The 18,740-nt window shown below is 40.4% G+C and overlaps 2 protein-coding genes across 4 annotated transcripts in view; both read left to right on the top strand.

Moving 5' to 3' along the window:
* LOC135652668 (protein MOR1-like) overlaps positions 1-11,008 on the top strand; it is a 37,038-nt gene extending 26,030 nt beyond the window's left edge. For 2 of the 3 annotated variants that reach the window (XM_065173780.1, XM_065173779.1), the window contains 13 exons: positions 747-812; positions 944-1,067; positions 8,184-8,306; positions 8,388-8,465; positions 8,542-8,700; positions 8,781-8,939; positions 9,035-9,132; positions 9,218-9,374; positions 9,462-9,578; positions 9,725-9,820; positions 9,922-9,993; positions 10,075-10,348; positions 10,515-11,008. In XM_065173780.1, coding sequence (XP_065029852.1) covers positions 747-812; positions 944-1,067; positions 8,184-8,306; positions 8,388-8,465; positions 8,542-8,700; positions 8,781-8,939; positions 9,035-9,132; positions 9,218-9,374; positions 9,462-9,578; positions 9,725-9,820; positions 9,922-9,993; positions 10,075-10,348; positions 10,515-10,771 — 1,780 coding nt within the window. In that variant the 3' untranslated portion in view covers positions 10,772-11,008. Of the gene's footprint in view, positions 1-746; positions 813-943; positions 1,068-8,183; positions 8,307-8,387; positions 8,466-8,541; positions 8,701-8,780; positions 8,940-9,034; positions 9,133-9,217; positions 9,375-9,461; positions 9,579-9,724; positions 9,821-9,910; positions 9,994-10,074; positions 10,349-10,514 lie in introns of those variants that run through there. The other variant, XM_065173781.1, reaches the window with a different exon arrangement.
* Positions 11,009-12,185: 1,177 nt separating this feature from the next.
* Positions 12,186-18,738, top strand: LOC135652077 (ribulose-phosphate 3-epimerase, cytoplasmic isoform). Its single transcript, XM_065172725.1, has 8 exons — positions 12,186-12,415; positions 13,119-13,123; positions 16,383-16,445; positions 16,545-16,651; positions 16,729-16,826; positions 17,334-17,426; positions 17,506-17,547; positions 18,380-18,738. Exons 1-8 carry the CDS (start codon positions 12,299-12,301, stop codon positions 18,533-18,535), a joined length of 681 nt encoding a protein of 226 aa, XP_065028797.1. The 5' UTR covers positions 12,186-12,298; the 3' UTR covers positions 18,536-18,738.
* The last annotated feature ends 2 nt before the right edge of the window (positions 18,739-18,740 follow it).

Here is an 18,740-nt window from a genome sequence, read left to right as displayed (position 1 = left end):
AACAGGGTGCTATAGTTCCTTTTCAAAATGAAAGGAGGCTGATCAAATAACCAGTCTGAATTTCAACTTTTTCCTCGATGAATTGCATTTTGCTGTACTAATCTTAGAAAATCTTAACATAATGGCAACCTAATATATTGGCACATATTGTTTCACCATTTTCTTTATGCTAACAAGTCAAACTCTTGATAAATATTACTAGATTGAAGCTAAAATATAGTAGCAAATTCATTTTCCACATTTTTATTTTTTTTAGATATGATCATCTGACTTTTTAAATGCTTATTGACTAAAGTTGATTATAAAACTATAATCAGCTGAGTTGATCCATCATTCACCAGTAAATTTATATTAATTTTGGGATTTTGACACTAGTGAGAAAATAGTAAAACATGATTTCCCAGTTTGTCTATTGAGTTTTTGTAACTTCATGATAATGACCAGACAACTTAGGATAAGTAGATCTTCCATCACTGGGTTTTATTTTAACTAATCTTCTTTGGATTGGCATACAACTTATTTGAACTTCCGTCATTGGTATTTTTTCATGCTATTTTAAATGGTGCATTGTTTCAAAAAATCTGGTAGAAATATTTATTTAGGATCACAATTAATGCCATCCTTTTTTGGTGTTTGGTACTGAAATTTGTTTGCTATTCTTTTATTATTTCGGTAATATTGTTTGCAATTTTCTTCACATACTTTGCTATGTTAACATGTGTTTTAATTTCTTTGTCGATTTGCAGTCTAGATGTAGCAGAACAGAGTGGAGAAGTTTACTTACATTCTGTCTCTGTTCCTGTGGCAACAAGGTATGTATAATTCTTTGAAGATGTAATAATGAGATTTGAATTCTGATAAGAACCACTCATATGTGCATGATACGACTTTGTTATTTATTCCTTTTTATCTGTTTTCTTGATAATGAACTGTTTATCGGTAGGGAAAATGATGTTTATGCTGACTCCGACGAAAGGCACATTTCAGCTCGACAATTTGCTACTGCACATGGTCTCACCGACTGGCTTAAAGCTATTGATATCATTGCAATGGGTTCACCTGAACAGGTTCATTGTTTCTTGGATTTAACCACTACTTTAATAAGCATCATGGAGTAAATTGTCGGTCATGGTAATCTGAAAGAAACTTTATAACATTAGAGTTCTTGGGTTATTTGCCTCAGGTATCACATTGCTTCTCCATCCATCAACTTGCTTTTTCTACATATACTTTGGGTGTCATCAGACTTTCAGTTTTTACTTAATCAATACAAAGTTACTTTGTGTTCATCCCCTTCATTTTTCTAATGCCTTTCATTCTTCTTTTTGGCCTAGATCCATCTCAGGTTGGCATTAGTGATAAGACCCTAAGGTCTTATCGTGGAAGAAAGGGGAGAAATGGAAGAAAAGAGGATGATCACTTTGAGGGGATCGACCTCCTAGGGTTTGTCATAACAAACTGGAATAATATTTCATTAATTGATTGATTTAAAGAAAGTGTTACATCACTATTTATAGAGTTTCACCTAGAGTCCATCAGGACTTGGACTCTTAATAATAATTAAATATTAAATAAACTTCTACCCGACTCTAACTGAACTAAACAGACTCAATAAACAACTGAACTAAACTGACTCAATAAGCATTATTCAAAAGCTTAGAAAAAGGATCCTAACAATTCCTCCCTCTTCAAATCAGCCTTGTACTCAAGGCTGAGCAGCATCAAACTCGAGGAGCTTTTTTTTTAGCACTTCAGTCATAGGCTATCTGCAACACATCACAATCCGTTGATCAAGTAAGTATGGTCTCCACTTTTTTATAGTGTAAGCAACAAGTCGGTCTTTCAGTGTAGTAATCGTTGCAAGAAACTCCTGGCCCTGTATAATCAATATTATCTTTGAACATTTACTATCACAAGTTAAAATCCGTCCATCAGCGATCTTTACTTCGAATTTGCCACAACCTTCAATGTGATAAGCTAATCGGGCTACAACTTTCCTGTCCATAAAATTATTAGTGCTACTAGTATCAATCAAAACTATAACAGGCTGATGTTCTAGAGTTCCGCCAACTTCCATAGTTTGTGGGTTAGAGTAGTCGGCTAATGCATGTATTGTATGTATGGTAGGTCTAACATCTTCATTAGAATTTATACCTTCATGATCGGAGTCCACATTCTTAGCTTTCGGTTCCTCTCCAATTGGTTCAATCATCAGAAATTACCCTTGTTTACATCGGTGCTCCATACTCCACTTTTCATCATAGTACAAACCCCTTGCTGATCTTTCCTTGCTAATTTTTTTTCTCATGTAGATGTGCAAATGAGATCGCAACTATCATAGTGCGGGGTTGACGAGCCTTAACTTCACACCGGACCTCTGGAATAAGCCCTTCAATAAATGTACCCAGAAGTTGTCGGTCCGACCAATCTCTAGCTTGATTTGACAATCTTTCAAACCTACTATGATATTCCAACACTGTAGAAGTCTGACGAATTTTGGCAAGCTGACAATCAACATTCTCATATTCGGATAGGCCAAATCGAACAAGAAGCCCTCTTTTGAACTGCTCCCACGAAGGAACTTCGTGGAAAGTTTCATACCAATCGTACCACTGGATTGCATCTCTATCGAGCTGGATTGAGGCCACTTCTACCTTAGATTCTTCTGGGGTTCTGTGAAATCGAAAAAAAATTTCTGCCTTAGAGATCCAACTAGTCGGATTCCCATCTTCCCATCTCGGAAATTCTACCTTCATGTGTGAGTAGTTTGTGTCATAATCTTGGGGCCCTTTTTCTGTATTTTCAGATCTGTGCAACGTAGAACTTGAGCCCCCATTTTGTTGAAATTTGCTGAGGCTCTCCAATAGGCTCTTTTTGGAATCATTAAATGTTTCTTGCTGTCGATTCTCAATTCTGATTTCCAATGCTTCCATTTGTGCTTTCACTGAGTTATCGATGGCTATTGCGTAAGATTGCAAATCTGTAATCTCAACTCTTGTTTTTGATGTCGGTTAAGGGTATCAGCACTGTCGATGCGAAGTTGTCGAGGAGGTGGACGCCGAGGGCAGTGCTGCGGTTGCTGCGTTGGAGGAAGAGTTGCTGCCCTGTTTCTATTGCTACGTGGGGTGAGAGCACCGAGGGCTGGAAGGCGACTGCATCGGTGTGGCTGCAGCTGCTGTGACCCAAGGGGGTGATCACCGAGCAACCGGGTTGAGGCTGCGGTGATGGCAACCTGCAGTGACGATTGCGACTCAAGGGAAGGCAGCGACGATGGTGTGGCTGGGGGCAGCGCCGCCAAGGGCTCGCCGCCGCGGTAACTGTGACGGTGCGGATGGGAGGCAACGATGCTTGTTGCAGTCGCTGCGTGGAGGGATCGCTGCTGTTGAGGGCTGGGAGGCAGCGATAGTGGTGTGGCTGGGGGTAGCTCCGCTGTGGTGGCTGTGACGGCGCGGATGGAAGGCAGCGTTGCTCTGTCTCTGGCGCACTGTAGAAGGAGGCGCTGGTGACGCCGAGGGATCACGTGCAGTTGAGGAAATGGCGGTGGCTACGATGGTCGTGGTTGCCTTGTTTTGATCGCCACGTGAAGGGATGGTCGAGCGATTGTGGCTGCGACCCAAGCGGGGGCAGCGACGGTGGCGCAGTTAGGGTAGCGTCGCCGACGGTAGAAGTGACGAGGGGGTGGTCCGCTGGCTGCGAAGTAGCGGTCGTGGCCCTTCTCGCTCGAGCGAGATGGGGCAGCGAGGGGGCGAAGGTCGCTGGCCGGGGAGCAGGGCTGCGGTGGTAGAGCGGCCAGGAAGCAACGACGATGGTGGAGGAGTTGCCTTGCAGCGGTGGTGGGGAAGAAGGGAAGCAGCGGTGCGGCGGGCTGAAGCAGGGGTGCGGGCTGTCGGGAAGTAGGGACAACGGTGCTGGAGAGGGGAAGGTTGGTGGTCGGGGAGCAGCAGTGACGGTGGTCGAGCGACCGGGAAGCAGTGGCGGCGGTGGAGAAGGAGAAGGAGGCAGCGAGGGTCACGGCTACGATCGACAAGGGGCTGCGGCAACAGAGGAAGCTCTGTTCCTGCAACCACTGCAAGGAGGGGCTGCGGCAACCGGCGACTGTGACCAAAGGGGGGGTTGCCACGATGGCGGACTAGGGAAGCGTCGCCGATGGTAGAAGCGACGATGGGGTGGTCCGCTGGCCGGGAAACGGCACCGGCGGTCCTTCTCGCTCGAGCGAGATGGGGAAGCGAGGAGGAGAGGTCGTTGGCCGGGTGGGGGCAGTGGCGGCGGTGGTGGCCGCTTGTTGGGCAATAGCGGCGGTAGTGATCGCTGACCGGAGAGCAGCGGCGGCGGGTGGGCTGGCCGGAAGCATGGGAAGCAGGGGTGCGTGGCTGCGGCTTCTTCCTCATCGTTTCCTCTTCTTTTTTTTTTTACGATGAAGATAACTGTAGCGAGGGGCCAGCGGCGGCAGCGGTGGTGGTTGTTGGCTAGGCAACAGCAACGGTGATGGAGAAGGGGCAACGATGGTCGTTGGCCGGGACGTAGAGGTTCCTTCTTGATTGAGAAGGATCGACGTTAATGGTTGTCGGCTTCGCCGTTCCTCCCACAAATTTCTCTCTTTTTTTTTTTTGATAGCTAAGACAACACTACAGCGAGAACGCCAAGAATCATCGCTCTGATACCAAATGATAAGACCCTAAGGTCTTATCGTGGAAAAAAGGGGAGAAATGGAAGAAAAGGGGATGTTCACTTTGAGGGGATCGACCTCCTTGATCGCTTCGAGGGGATCGGCCTCCTTGGGTTTGTCATAACAAATTGGAATAATATTTCATTAATTGATTGATTTAAAGAAAGTGTTACATCACTATTTATAGATTTCCACCTAGAGTCCACCGGGACTTGGACTTTTAATAATAATTAAATATTAAATAAACTTCTACCCGATTCTAATTGAACTAAACAGACTCAATAAATAATTGAACTAAACTGACTTAAGAAACATTATTCAAAAGCTCAGAAAAAGGAGGCGCTGGTGACGACGAGGGATCACGTGCAGTTGAGGAAATGGCGGTGGCTGTGATGGTCATGGTTGCCTTGTTTTGATCGCCACGTGAAGGGATGGTTGAGCGATTGCGGCTGTGACCCAAGGGGGGGCAGCGATGGTGGCGTGGTTAGGGCAGTGTCGCCGACGGTAGAAGTGACGAGGGGGTGGTCCGCTGGCTGCGAAGTAGCGGTCGTGGCCCTTCTCGCTCGAGCGAGATGGGGCAGCGAGGGGGCTAAGGTCGCTGGCCGGGGAGCAGCGGCTGTGGTGGTAGAGTGGCCAGGAAGCAACGACGGTGGTGGAGGAGTTGCCTTGCAACGGTGGTGGGGAAGAAGGGAAGCAGCGGTGCGGGCTGCCGAGAAGCAGGGGCGACGGTGGTCGAGCGACCGGGAAGCAGTGGCGGCGATGGAGAAGGAGGAGGCAGCGAGGGTCACGACTACGATCGACAAGGGGCTGCGGCAACAGAGGAAGCTCTGTTCCTGCAACTACTGCAAGGAGGGGCTGCGGCAACCGGCGACTGTGACCAAAGGGGGGGCTGCCATGATGGCGGACTAGGGAAGCGTCGCCGATGGTAGAAGCGACGATGGGGTGGTCCTCTGGCTGGGAAACGGCACCGGCGGTCCTTCTCGCTCGAGCAAGATGGGGAAGTGAGGAGGAGAGGTCGTTGGCCGGGTGGGGGCAGTGGTGGCTACTTGCTGGGCAACAGCGGCGGTAGTGATCGCTGACCGGAGAGCAGCGACGGCAGGTGGGCTGGCCGGAAGCATGGGAAGCAGGGGTGCGTGGCTGCGGCTTCTTCCTCTCATCGTTTCCTCTTCTTTTTTTTTTTTTACGATGAAGATAACTGCAGCGAGGGGCCAGCGGTGGTGGTTGTTGGCTAGGCAACAGCAACGGTGATGGAGAAGGGGCAACGGTGGTCGTTGGCCGGGACGTAGAGGTTCCTTCTCGATTGAGAAGGATCGATGTTCATGGCTGTCGGTTTCACCGTTCCTCCCACAAATTTCTCTCTTTTTTTTTTGATAGCTAAGATAACACTACAGCGAGAACGCCAAGAATCATCGCTCTGATACCAAATGATAAGACCCTAAGGTCTTATCGTGGAAAAAAGGGGAGAAATGGAAGAAAAGGGGATGATCACTTTGAGGGGATCGGCCTCCTTGATCGCTTCAAGGGGATCGGCCTCCTTGAGTTTGTCATAACAAACTGGAATAATATTTCATTAATTGATTGATTTAAAGAAAGGGTTACATCACTATTTATAGAGTTCCACCTAGAGTCCACCAGGACGTGGACTCTTAATAATAATTAAATATTAAATAAACTTCTACCCGATTCTAATTGAACTAAACAGACTCAATAAATAACTGAACTAAACTGACTCAATAAACATTATTCAAAAGCTCAAAAAAAGGGTCCTAACAATTAGATCCAAAGTTTTGTCTGTGTAGAGAACTATGATTTGATGGTGGGTCATTTGAAAACAAACCAGAGGAACATGAAAAAACTATGTAGTGATAATGATAAAACTTTATGAAAAATAGCATAAAATATGAGAAAAATGAAGATATTATATGCGAAAATGATTCGTTTATCTTGATATTTCATAAGGTGTTTAACTTAAAAAGTATGAAATTAAAATATAAAAGAAAAACATCTAAAAACTATGAATAATGCATGAATAACTATTCATGCTGTAATTATCAAAAAATAAATACGACACATATCATACAAATATACTATCATATGTATTCTTTGATAATATATGTATGAGGCAATACAAAGACAAATAAGGAAAACGATTATGTGAAGAGACCATGCTATGAATTTGAGACTAGAATTTGGATCCCACGGTAGCCCTCTTATTATTACAATCATCCCTATACTTTTTTTCCTTTTCTTTTCACTCTGTATCATATCCAACATACATGATTGTGGACAACAAACATTGCAACACTAATGAGAAAACAAATATGATTGTTTTAACAAATAGCAAATGCAATACTAGTGTCTCTTATTATGTTTCACAAAGGCGTGAGTTTCTTTTTCTCATACTTTCGTCTATGCTTCCCTCTTGTTTTCCTTGCACTCATTTCACTTATCGACTCCTCTTTTTTTTATTTTGAGGCTGCTTTGCATGACTCGGGCTTGATAGGCTAGTTAGCCTATCAACTTAGTTTGGTTCAATCATTGGCCAAAATGCTTAAGCTAAAATTGAAAGTAGTATACTCATTAGACCCTTATAAGTCAATCTTAATCTTGCCCACTTTCGATATGGGACTAATTGGGATGCTACGATCTCCTCCACTCAAAAGCTTGACGTTCTCGTCAAGGTTCAACATAGCTCAGATCAAGCTCTAGTATGGTGCATGTGAGTCGTAGCCCAATGGTGGCTCTACGTAACGAGTCCTCTGACTTCATCCACGGGTAGTCCTTTCCTACTTGAGCCTCCTCACTATGCCCAAATATTAGGTCGGCTCTGATACCAAATGTCATGACTCGGGCCTGATGAGTTAATTGGTCTATTAACTTCATTTGACCCAATCACTAGCCAAAATGTTTAAGCTAAAGTTAATAGTAGAACACTTATCAAACTCTTGTAAGTCAATTTTAATCTTGTTCACTTTCGATATGGGACTAATCAGGATGTTACACTGCTAAATTTGTAGAATTGGTCAATAACAACCAACTCTGATTGAGAATAACCAATTATAGCTGATATTGATCAGTTTTTTATCAAAAGGCTGATAAATCATCCAAAATTAGATTAGTCTTGGATGATGCTAAGGTGTATCCGCCAATTGGACTTCTATTTCAGCATAACTCATTTGTTGCATCTTGAGAAAGCATTTCCCCCACGTACTTGTTGAATTCACTTCTGTTCAGTTTACATTACATTTGGAAGGTTATTTAGATATATTTATTATATTATATTTTCAGTTTCTTGATAGTTTATTGGTTCTTTTATGGTTTAAGATACATTCTTTTACTTGAACACTGGAAAGAGTTATCAGATTGACTAAAATTGGGCATGCACAAGATGGGTTGGATCAGTTCTGTTCTTAAGAATAACATATGCTACTTCAAATGATGCATTTCGTTGTTGTCATATTATCTGAACCTACTATATTTTGGTGCTTTTTCTTAGATATTCTTTACTTTGTTGCAGTCAGTTGAAGGTATGAAAGTTATATGCCATGAGCTAACACAGGTCACAGGTGACCCTGACAGCGGTTCAATTGAAGATATCGCTAAAGATGCTGATAGATTGGTCTCCTGCTTGGCGACAATGGTATTTGAACCTGTTATTTGTTATCCTCAGCTACAGATGTTACTGTTTTTCTGCTCATATCTCCAAGGTCAACTTATGCAGGTTCCTAATACCTTTAACTTCAGCCTCTCTGGAGCTTCTTCAAGATCTTGTAAATATGTGCTTAATACACTTATGCAGGTGTTTATTTTTCAGTGAAAATTTTTATTTTGTTTTTCAGTCTTGAACAGAATTTACGAGAACTAGTTTTCTGCAGGCCTTCCAGATCAAAAAACTTGCACATGCTGTGAAAGAGAATACACTAGACAACCTGATCACTGAACTTCTTCTTTGGCTTTTGGATGAAAGAGTGCCTCTGATGGATGATGGTAGCCAATTATTGAAAGCACTTAATGTTTTGATGCTCAAAATTCTGGTTGGTATTGTGTCTATTATACTTGTACTTTGTCTTTTATTTTCCACTCGTTATATCATTGAGTATCTTTATTTGAGCAGGATAATGCAGAAAGAACATCATCTTTTGTGGTGCTAATTAATCTATTGAAACCTTTGGACTCCTCGAGGTGCTCATCCCCTGTATCTTCTGAAGCACTCATTACCAGGAATCAGAAGTTCTCAGATCTAGTTGTTAAATGTTTAATTAAGCTGACCAAGGTAGCATTTTAACAATACTTTGAAGCTCATACATAGTCCACTGCTCTTTTTTTCGTTTTTCTTGTCTTTTGCTTCATCCAAGGTAGCCAATACAGGTTTTACAGAGCACAATTTACGAAGTCGATCTTGATCGTGTTCTTCAAAGCATTCATGTATACTTGCAAGAACTGGGAATGGAAGAGATACGGAGGAGGTAGATTTATTGTTTACTTGTGAATTAAGAAATTTATCAGTTATTTTGCTATCATTATATACTGATCCAATCTAATGTTACTCAGGGCTGGAGCTGATGACAAACCACTTCGGATGGTTAAAACTGTTCTGCATGAACTTGTGAAGCTCCGTGGTACAGCTATAAAGGGTCACCTTTCTATGGTACCTATAGATACAGAGCCTCAACCTATCATTCTTGCTTATATTGACCTAAATCTTCAGGTAAAGTTAACAAAGTTGAGAAGCTTGAACCAGAATCATGTTTATGTGATTAGAGCTAGACTGATATATGACATGTTGCATGTTCAGACGCTTGCAGCTGCTAGAATGCTGACTCCATCTGGTCCCATGGGCCCAACAAATTGGGGTGATACTGCTTCAAACAGTCCAACTCATGCAACACATTCAGTAGATGCTCAACTGAAGGTGTTCACCTTTGGTGCTAATGACTTCAATTCTTCAATTTTTGGTTTTGTATTTTTTTTACTCTGCAAGCTATAACTTAATTGACTGTAGTCTGTTATGTGACTTAATGACTTTTGATTTTCTTTTTGTTTCTTAAATTGCAATAGCAAGAACTTGCTGCAGTATTTAAGAAAATTGGTGACAAGCAAACTTGTACCATCGGACTATATGAACTCTACCGTATTACTCAACTCTACCCCAAGGTAAATACTTTAGTTAGAATATTCTGATTTTCATATGTTCAGGAGTTTTGTAACTCTTGTTCTTGTGTTATATATGATGAAATTCTCTAGTTATTTTATAGGTAGATATATTTGCTCAGCTCCAAAATGCTAGTGAGGCTTTTAGAACCTATATTAGAGATGGATTGGCTCAGGTGAGTATTTTCTTTCTTTCCTGAAGAGTTCCATCCTAGCACTGTGAAATGTGTTTTATTGTTTTGTTATTGTTCCACCAGATGGAGAAGAATGCAGCTGCTGGAAGGACGCCTTCTAGTCTTCCCATGTCAACTCCACCTCCCTTAGCAACTCTCCCATCTCCAAAGTTTGGAGCCCTATCTCCTGTACGCACAAAGTCAATTAGTGCAAAAAGTGAAAGCATATACTCTAATGTTGCTGTTCCATATGCGGAAGATGATGCTGGTGGGACAACAGCAGCTTTGAGGGGTCAAACTGATCCATCAGAGTTTAGGTCTCACTTAGGAGATGATCGCATGGACCGATATCCAGCTGGTTCTCTCTCTCTCTCTCTCTCTCTCTCTCTCTCTCTCTCTCCTGCGTGTATATGTATGTGTGCATGCATGTGTGGGTGACTTGGTGCATGCATGAGCATGTGGCTATGTATTAAGTTGGTGAGATGACTAGTAACTATTGTTGTCTGGTTATGAAATCTTGCCAGCTCCTGCAGTAACAATGGGGACTCTGGATGCCATCAGAGAGCGGATGAAAAGCATTCAAGCTGCAGCCGCTGCTGGCAGCTTGGATGGTTCAGCCCGACCATTAGCACATATCAATAGTAATGTGCTTCATGGAGTTGATCATATTGATGGGGAAACCCTGGCCCAGATCAATGTTCTTCCAATGGATGAGAAGGCATTATCCGGATTGCAAGCACGAATGGAAAGGCTAAAAAGTGGATCCCTTGAAATGCTTTAGCTGACGGTGTCACACTATTACAGGTTATATAGACCAATGTAAACGACAACAGAGAGCTACACTTCCAGTTTTTTGGTGCACTAGATGGTGGGCTTGCGGAAATGTGGCCTGGTACAACCTGGTGCCATCTTTATGGTGATGGTACGTCAGGTGGTTATATTCATATATGAAATGATCGTACGTTTGTTGTTTATAGTATTTTTCATTGGTCCAATGTCACAGGGTGATTCTTTGACATGTCCATAATTTTTGTCTTGAAATCGTGTACATGCTAAAACTCGCTGAGTTCATTTGTTCAACCCACTATCCTTATTTATTTTGCTGTACTCGTGAATCACTGGTTTTCTTGTTTATGGGCAACTGAGTTCATTACGTTACATCAGTTATAGATTCCTTTTTTGTGGTTATTCGCCTTCCATCTGTTGGTCTGTTCTCCCTAAGTGGTGCTAAAATGCATTTTCCATTCCTCTGGTTTATTGATATTGGTTTGCACAAGTTAAATTCCGATGAAATTGTTCAGTATTGTCAAGCATATTATCGAGACCAGTGGCGGTTTCGATGAAATTGTGGTTATAGCCAATTTCTGTTTCTTTTTTTCTTCATTTTGCTATAACCATGGCGGTTTAGTTTCATCTAGTCATCAAAAGAACGAGTCCATGTGGTTGTTTATAGGAGTATCCACATATCATCCCATAAATTAGTTTTCTTCCCACCACCAGTTGTGATCAGGATCAGTTTGTATTTTAATTAAAATTTTCATCTTCATGATAATTATTCCACTTCAGCAGTTAGGACCTAATCCTCCTTTCTTCGCACATCAAGTAATAATAAAAAATAAATATCCGAATTGGATGTAGGTAAATATTCTTTTTAATATTCTTGTCTTTTTTTTTGTTGCTCTGATCTTAGATCAATCCCATGGGTCACATGTTAATCATCGTAGGGATGACAACAAATTGACTTATTTTTATATATTATTTTGCTCTCTCTCTCTCTCGCTTGTTTGAAATATATATATATATATATATATATATATATATATATATATATATATATATATATATATATATATATATATATATATATATATATATATATATATTCATTCGAGGAGTTGATTGGATTCGGGAATGGGTTCGGTAAGATTGTTGGGTAATTTAATGTGTCTTTTGGACAATATATATATATATATATATTCATTCGAGGAGTTGATTGGATTCGGGAATGGGTTCGGTAAGATTGTTGGGTAATTTAATGTGTCTTTTGGACAAACTAACTTTTCCGTGAACCCGGTCAATTTGCCAGATTTGGGTCAGAGGATTTTGGAGGGCAAAGCCACCGTCGGACCCAACTCGGTCGATCGAAACGCGGTCATAGCGCCGTGTCGTGCATATCTTTTGCTCCGGGTCTCTGTCTCTCTCTCTTGCATTCTCGTCACCTAACACGATTAAACACCAACCGCGGATCTCTTTTGCGGCAAAGAGAGAGAGAGAGAGAGGCAGACGGACCAGAGGAAAGAAAGTACCGATGGCGGTGGTGGCGAAGATTGCGCCGTCGATGCTGTCGTCGGACTTCGCGAATTTGGCGTCGGAGGCCGAGCGGATGCTGCGTTTCGGAGCCGATTGGCTTCACATGGACATCATGGTACGGGGTTCCCCGGTCTCGCTTCTCATCATCTTTGGTGCATATTGGTTTGCCTTCGCTTCTTAAGAATCTGGGATTCAAATTGATCCCTTGATTTGGGCTAGTTTTGGCCAACGCATCGGATTCGGCTGGCGATTGTCTCTAAGGAGTTGATTTTGGAGATCAGGTTGTGAAAGTTCATCTTTTGGTTGACTTGGTAGGGCAAACATTGGGTCTAGGTTCTACCACGGGATACTTGAAGGAACCTTAGTATCCTTATCCCATTGTGGTTATCTTAATTTACTGCCAAAAAGGCGCAACTACAACACGATATCTTTAGTGGTTCTTTAAGGGTGTATGTCAAGACTTGAGTGTTAGATCTATTCCACCTACATTTATCAATAATTTCCATGTCATTATTAGTGTTATAGACTGGTTTTTTACGTCTGCCATCTAGTTGCTAGTAACCAACATGAGCTGTCTTGTTGGCATGTGGAGTAAAGGCTTAGATTTTGATGCACTTAATTTTTAATTTATATTATTATGACTCTTGATTTTTCTTTCAATTATCTTCTAATAATCTTTCTACTCTATTTTGTTAATTGGTTTTTAGATTTCAAACTCTGTCCATCACATTCTAGATATGTTCTAATTCAGCAGCTTGAACATTTTGTGCCTTGTGGTATGCTTGATAAACTGATATAGACTTTTATGCTTTTTGCAGGATGGGTGAGTGATCTTTTCTCAATGGTAAAAGTAGCATTGTGAATTTTGGCACCCAAAATGATATAGGAGCCTTCTGCATTAGGTTTTTGCTCATCAAACATTGCTATCTGATGCTTTAATTAGTTCTTAGTTATTATAGAAATCTCTCGTGAGATAGAACCTTAATAGTCTCCTACATTTGTTTCCTCTTCATTTTTCAAGATGACTTCCTTTAAAATTGAGAACATACCTCATCTGTGGGAGTTCCATGCATAAAGAGTAATTTTATGCCCAAAGGTATGTAAAGTGGAGGAGTCTACCAGATTTAATATATTGGTGGAAAACAAAACTTTTGACTATTTAAGAAACATGACCGATGCACAGGAAATAATACAACATACTTTTGTATATTGTCTGTGGTTCTTCATAAGTTTATAATTTGTTCTTTTATCTGATACACACAATACTAGAACATGTAGGAATTTGATTTAACTGACCCTTAAAAAAGTTGCTGAATAAATAGTTGTTGGCTTTTTTGCCTCCAAGTCCAGCCCAATTCTTCTGCTAAATGGATTCTAGTCTTGGATTCTTCTGCTAAACTGATAATGAGCCCCAATTATTTCATGACATTAATTCTTTGGATTCTTATTACTTTATGATCTTTGATTGTTTTGCATTATTTTATTATCAATTTTCTGTTGCACTGATGAATACACAAAATGAGATATACCATGACAGATATACAATCAGATACAACCATTGGGTAGAGACACATTGCCCTAAAGAAAGAACAAGTTTTCTATAATTGGACACCATCATATTATGCTGTTCATTCCATCATAAATTCTGTGTGCATATTTTCTATTGCATCTTCCAGCAATTCATCTTCTTTTCTTAGATTGATAGTTCCTCTTCAGCAACTAGTCATCATTCTTCCTTTTGAAGCGAAAACTCACAAAGACCATCTCCTTTTTCACTTTTCATAAGGTAATCCAACTTAAGGTGTTGACACTTTGTTTGCAAACTAAGATATTAACTGCCTCTGTGGTTGTGACTTTTCAGTCCTATATAATTTAACTTCCCATCCATAACATATCCAAATATGCTTACTTAATACCTTCTTTTCTGAAACTAGGGTTTTCTTAAAAAGTGATTCACGAACCCACTTGAACTCCTGCATTAGTGATTGTTGTCCATAGACCTGATTGCATTAACCATATTTGACACCGATACATGATGTACATTACATTTGTATATAATGTGAATGCCAGTGCTGCATATCTAGTCACCTTAGCTGACCAAACCTATTAGTTGACCAACCTCATCTAGTAGACTATAACATTAATGGACAATCTATTATGATGCTTAATCTACACATTAGTAGTTTATATTAACATTATGTTGATTTGATTCACTTGCAAAGAACAATTGTTACCACATGAGGCGTGATTTTTAAAAGTATGTTAGGGTATAAAATATTGCAATTGTTTTCTTTTTCTATGTTTTGGTCAGATATGTCTGATAGCATAATTCATGATAATTTATCATGACATGAATACGATGAATTTGAGAGAATGCAATGTAAGTTAATTAGTCTAACTTCTGATGTGGGACTAATCGAGGTGCTACAATTTCCCTCACTCAAGAGCTTGATGTTCTCGTCTATTAGCTCAGATCAAACCCTAGCATGGTTAGTCCATCCACATGTAGTCCTTTCCTATTGGAGCTTCCTTACCATACCCAAATATTAGGTCAGCTTTGATACCAAATGTCACGACCCGGGTCTGATGGGCTAATTGGCCTATCAATTTCGTTTGGCCCAAACTACTAACCAAAATGCTTAAGATGAAGTTGATAATAATACACTCATCAAACCCTTATAAGCCAATCTTAATTTTACCCACTTCCAATGTGGGACTAATCGGGGTGTTACAATCTCTCCCACGCAACTATTGTGATATAACACGCTGATTAGTCCCACAACGAAAATGGGCAAGACTAAGATTGACTTATAAGGGTCAGATGAATATACTACTATTAACTTTAGCTTTAAGTATTTTGCTCAGTGGTTTAAGCTAAACGAAGTTTGTAGGCCAATTAGCCTAGTAGGCCTAGGTCGTGACATTTGGTATTAGAGCCGATCTAGTATTTAGATATGGTGAGGGTGCTTGAGAAGGAAAGGACTACTCGTGAATGGAGTTAGATGACTCATCACGGTGTGGAACCACTACTGAGCTACGTCTCACATGCACTATGCTAGGGTTTGATCTGGGTTATGTTGGGCATTGACAAGGATGTCAAGCCCTTGAATGAGAAAAATTATAACACCCTGATTAGTCCCACATAAAAAATGGGTAAGAATAAGAGTGGCTTATAAGAGTTTGATGAGTATACTACTATCAACTTTAGTTGAAGCATTTTGATCGGTGGTTTAGGCCAAACGAAGTTGATAGACCAATTAGCCCATCAGGCCCAAGTCGTGACACTAGACACGCTCTCGGATGGGCTTCCCCCGTCCCTTAGGATCGGCTAACCCATGTGCAAGTGCCGTTCACATGGAACCTTTCCCCTCTTCGGCCTTCAAAGTTCTCATTTGAATATTTGCTACTACCACCAAGATCTGCACCGACGGCCGCTCCGCCCGGGCTCGCGCCCTGGGTTTTGCAGCGACCGCCGCGCCCTACTTTCTGAACGTTTGCTTGAAGTGCCATCCTTCATTCATCGTTTTTGACATTCCTTATCATCATTTATTATCAAGACACTTTGAAAGATACAAATTTCTAATAGTTATTGGTGTTTGACAAGCTAGATTTCATGGGTCTTGTGCATGAGAGTTGAGTCCCAGTGTTGATATTTAGGCATATGTACTAATTGTCCAACACTGTGACTTAGGTGAAGTTTCTTCATAAACTGAGCAGCAATAAGATTAGGTTTTCCAATTATGGAGAAAAGGTTGCCAATCACAATTTAACAATCATAATACACATTAAAATTAGGTATTCTATTATTAAAAATTGCCAGGCCATGTGTTCCACATATTGGAACCAGGATGGCTATGCGCATAACATAGCTTAGGATTAGTTGCACAGAAATTAAGTGGAAGGACTCTCTCACACTTGTTTTGTTCAAGTATCTTGAGGCACAGCTTGAGATGATAAGGCAGGTATATATTTCCTCAACCAGCTTATTTGATATTTGAGACATGCATTAGTATGCATCAGATTTTGTTACACCAGGAAAAAAGCTTATTCTTTCATACTATCTTTATTGCTCACCTTCACAGGCACTTTGTCCCCAACCTGACAATAGGAGCTCCAGTCATCGAGAGTTTACGAAAACACACCAAGTATGCTTACTTTTTTTACTTTCAAGCTTCTTGTATGCTTCAGTTTTATTATTATTGTTAGAAATATTTGCTGATGTAATGGCTTTCATCAATTCCCAGGGCATACTTAGACTGTCATCTTATGGTTACAAATCCATTGGATTATGTAGAGCCATTAGCAAAAGCTGGCGCTTCAGGCTTTACATTTCATGTTGAAGTGGCTAAAGGTGATATGAAAATTCATTTCTTTTAGCTGCAAATCAGTTTTTATCTGGGTTCAATTTCTTACACAATAATTCTGTAGACTATTGGCAAGATCTCGTCCACCAAATAAAGGTGAAGGGCATGCGGCCCGGTGTAGCTTTGAAGCCAGGAACTCCTGTCGAAGAAGTTTATCCATTGGCAAGTTCTCGTAACCAGGGTTTCTTAATCTCATAAATCTGTTTTTCCACAGTTGTCAATAATTATATTTGCTACCTCTGTGGTTGGTTGTAGCTTACAAAGTCAATTGATACATGCATGTTTTAGTATATATTACACACCTTAATATATAATAAAGTCTATTAATACATTATACTGCTGTGTTAGTATATATAAGCACCTTAGTATGATGAATAATTAGTGTAGTTATGTTAAAATGTATGGCAAAAGAAAGAATTTCAAGATCTTATATACCAGGATGTCCTAGGAGTCAGATAGATATCGACCACATTAATTTGTATTTGATGGCTTAGGATTAATATTATGATAGAACCCACAAGTCTCACTTTATCTGAATGAAGTTGTAATCCCACTAAGTGAATCAAGAAGATGACCATCTGAAACTATGGTCTACTGTACATGTTTCCATGTATTGATTGGTTATAATGAAAGTAACGATAGCCATAGTTCTTTGTATATGTTTTGTAGGTGGAAGGAGAAAATCCTGTAGAGATGGTCCTTGTCATGACAGTGGAACCTGGCTTTGGTGGTCAGAAATTCATGCCTGAAACGATGGATAAGGTCTATTTACTTTCTTTCTTTCATACTGTTATTAGTTATTGATTTCGTTGCATCCTGGTTGATCTTCTTGATTAATCAGGTACGTGCATTGAGAAAGAAATACCCTTCCCTCGACATAGAGGTAAGACAGTCGTCAACATATTTTAGTAAGTGCATCATGATCTTTATCAACCATGCTTGATAATTTACTTTTTATCTCTTAGGAGTTTCTTGGTGCCTTATTGGTTCTGAATAATTGTGTCTTGGAGTAAGATGTATTTATCATCAGCATTACTAAACTTGCATCTTGGAACATCCATTATGGATTTATGATGCTTCATGCCTCAACCAGTATATTTCGGAGGTCAAAGCAATCATGTGTCAACTTAAGAATGATTTTTAACATTATGTGTGGATGGAATATGGCAAGAATGAGGAATGAGCATATACATAATGAACCGAAAAAGTACAGTTAGTTCCAACTAGGTCTGTTTAATATATGTAGAAAAGGATACTACATGTTTCTTTCGAGACAACCTGAGCACAATTGACCTTAACACGATCTTATTTTATGATTGTCCATGTCATAGATTTAGTTAAAATAAGAAAATATTTACATGGAGTTAGAAATAACTTGTGTTGGTAATATATTCATCATTTTAACCAGTAACCCTAGTTGTAGCTGAATCTAGTTTCAGTAAATTATGTTTTACCTTCTAGGTTTGATTGGTGGGGTGGAAAAGAGAGGATTTCCTAGAAACTTGTTCAAGTCGCAGTCTGTTCGAGGTTCCATTATAAGATAGGAAAGATGTTTATTTCTTAAGCTTGTCCGTAAGCAGGATCGAGCCGCGTTCTGTTGTCAATTTTCATGCTTGAGAAGCTTGTAATTTGTCATTAGTCACCTTCGTGGTATTTCAGTATGTCTCGGTCTTAATCCTTACAGCCTAGTTATATATATTTTGTTTGTACCAAAGGTGGATGGTGGCTTGGGTCCTTCAACCATTGATATGGCGGCTTCGGCAGGAGCAAACTGCATCGTAGCAGGGAGTTCAGTATTCGGAGCAAAAGAGCCAGCAAATGTCATATCTATTCTAAGGAAGAGTGTACGAGATGCTCAACAGAGCAGCTGAGAAACTTTGACCCCTCCAGTTATGCTTCTATTTCAGATATGATGGATCAGTCATAATCAGTTAAAAAACGAAAATAAGAGTCCATTGGGTATGCCTTTGATGTGAATCTGAGTATTTAGTTGGATTGTTAAAAAAGAAACAACAATTTTTCGATGTAATTTTGGTTTCTGCAGTACCAGTAAAGTCTTTTTCAGTGTGGGTAATG

This window comes from Musa acuminata, chromosome BXJ3-11 (genome assembly GCF_036884655.1).
Source record: "Musa acuminata AAA Group cultivar baxijiao chromosome BXJ3-11, Cavendish_Baxijiao_AAA, whole genome shotgun sequence".
Lineage (NCBI taxonomy): Eukaryota > Viridiplantae > Streptophyta > Magnoliopsida > Zingiberales > Musaceae > Musa > Musa acuminata.
The sequence above is the reverse complement of the archived record's forward strand: the minus strand, read 5'-3'. Positions and strand labels throughout refer to the sequence as shown.

What these genes read in the sequence shown, in the direction of transcription:
- LOC135652077 (XM_065172725.1), top strand. Translation starts at nt 12,299, where the DNA reads ATGGCGGTGGTGGCGAAGATTGCGCCGTCGATGCTGTCGTCGGACTTC. An exon ending in TCGAAGAAGTTTATCCATTG is followed by an intron (nt 16,827 to 17,333) that starts GCAAGTTCTCGT and finishes TATGTTTTGTAG; the next exon opens with GTGGAAGGAGAAAATCCTGT. An exon ending in ACCCTTCCCTCGACATAGAG is followed by an intron (nt 17,548 to 18,379) that starts GTAAGACAGTCG and finishes TTTGTACCAAAG; the next exon opens with GTGGATGGTGGCTTGGGTCC.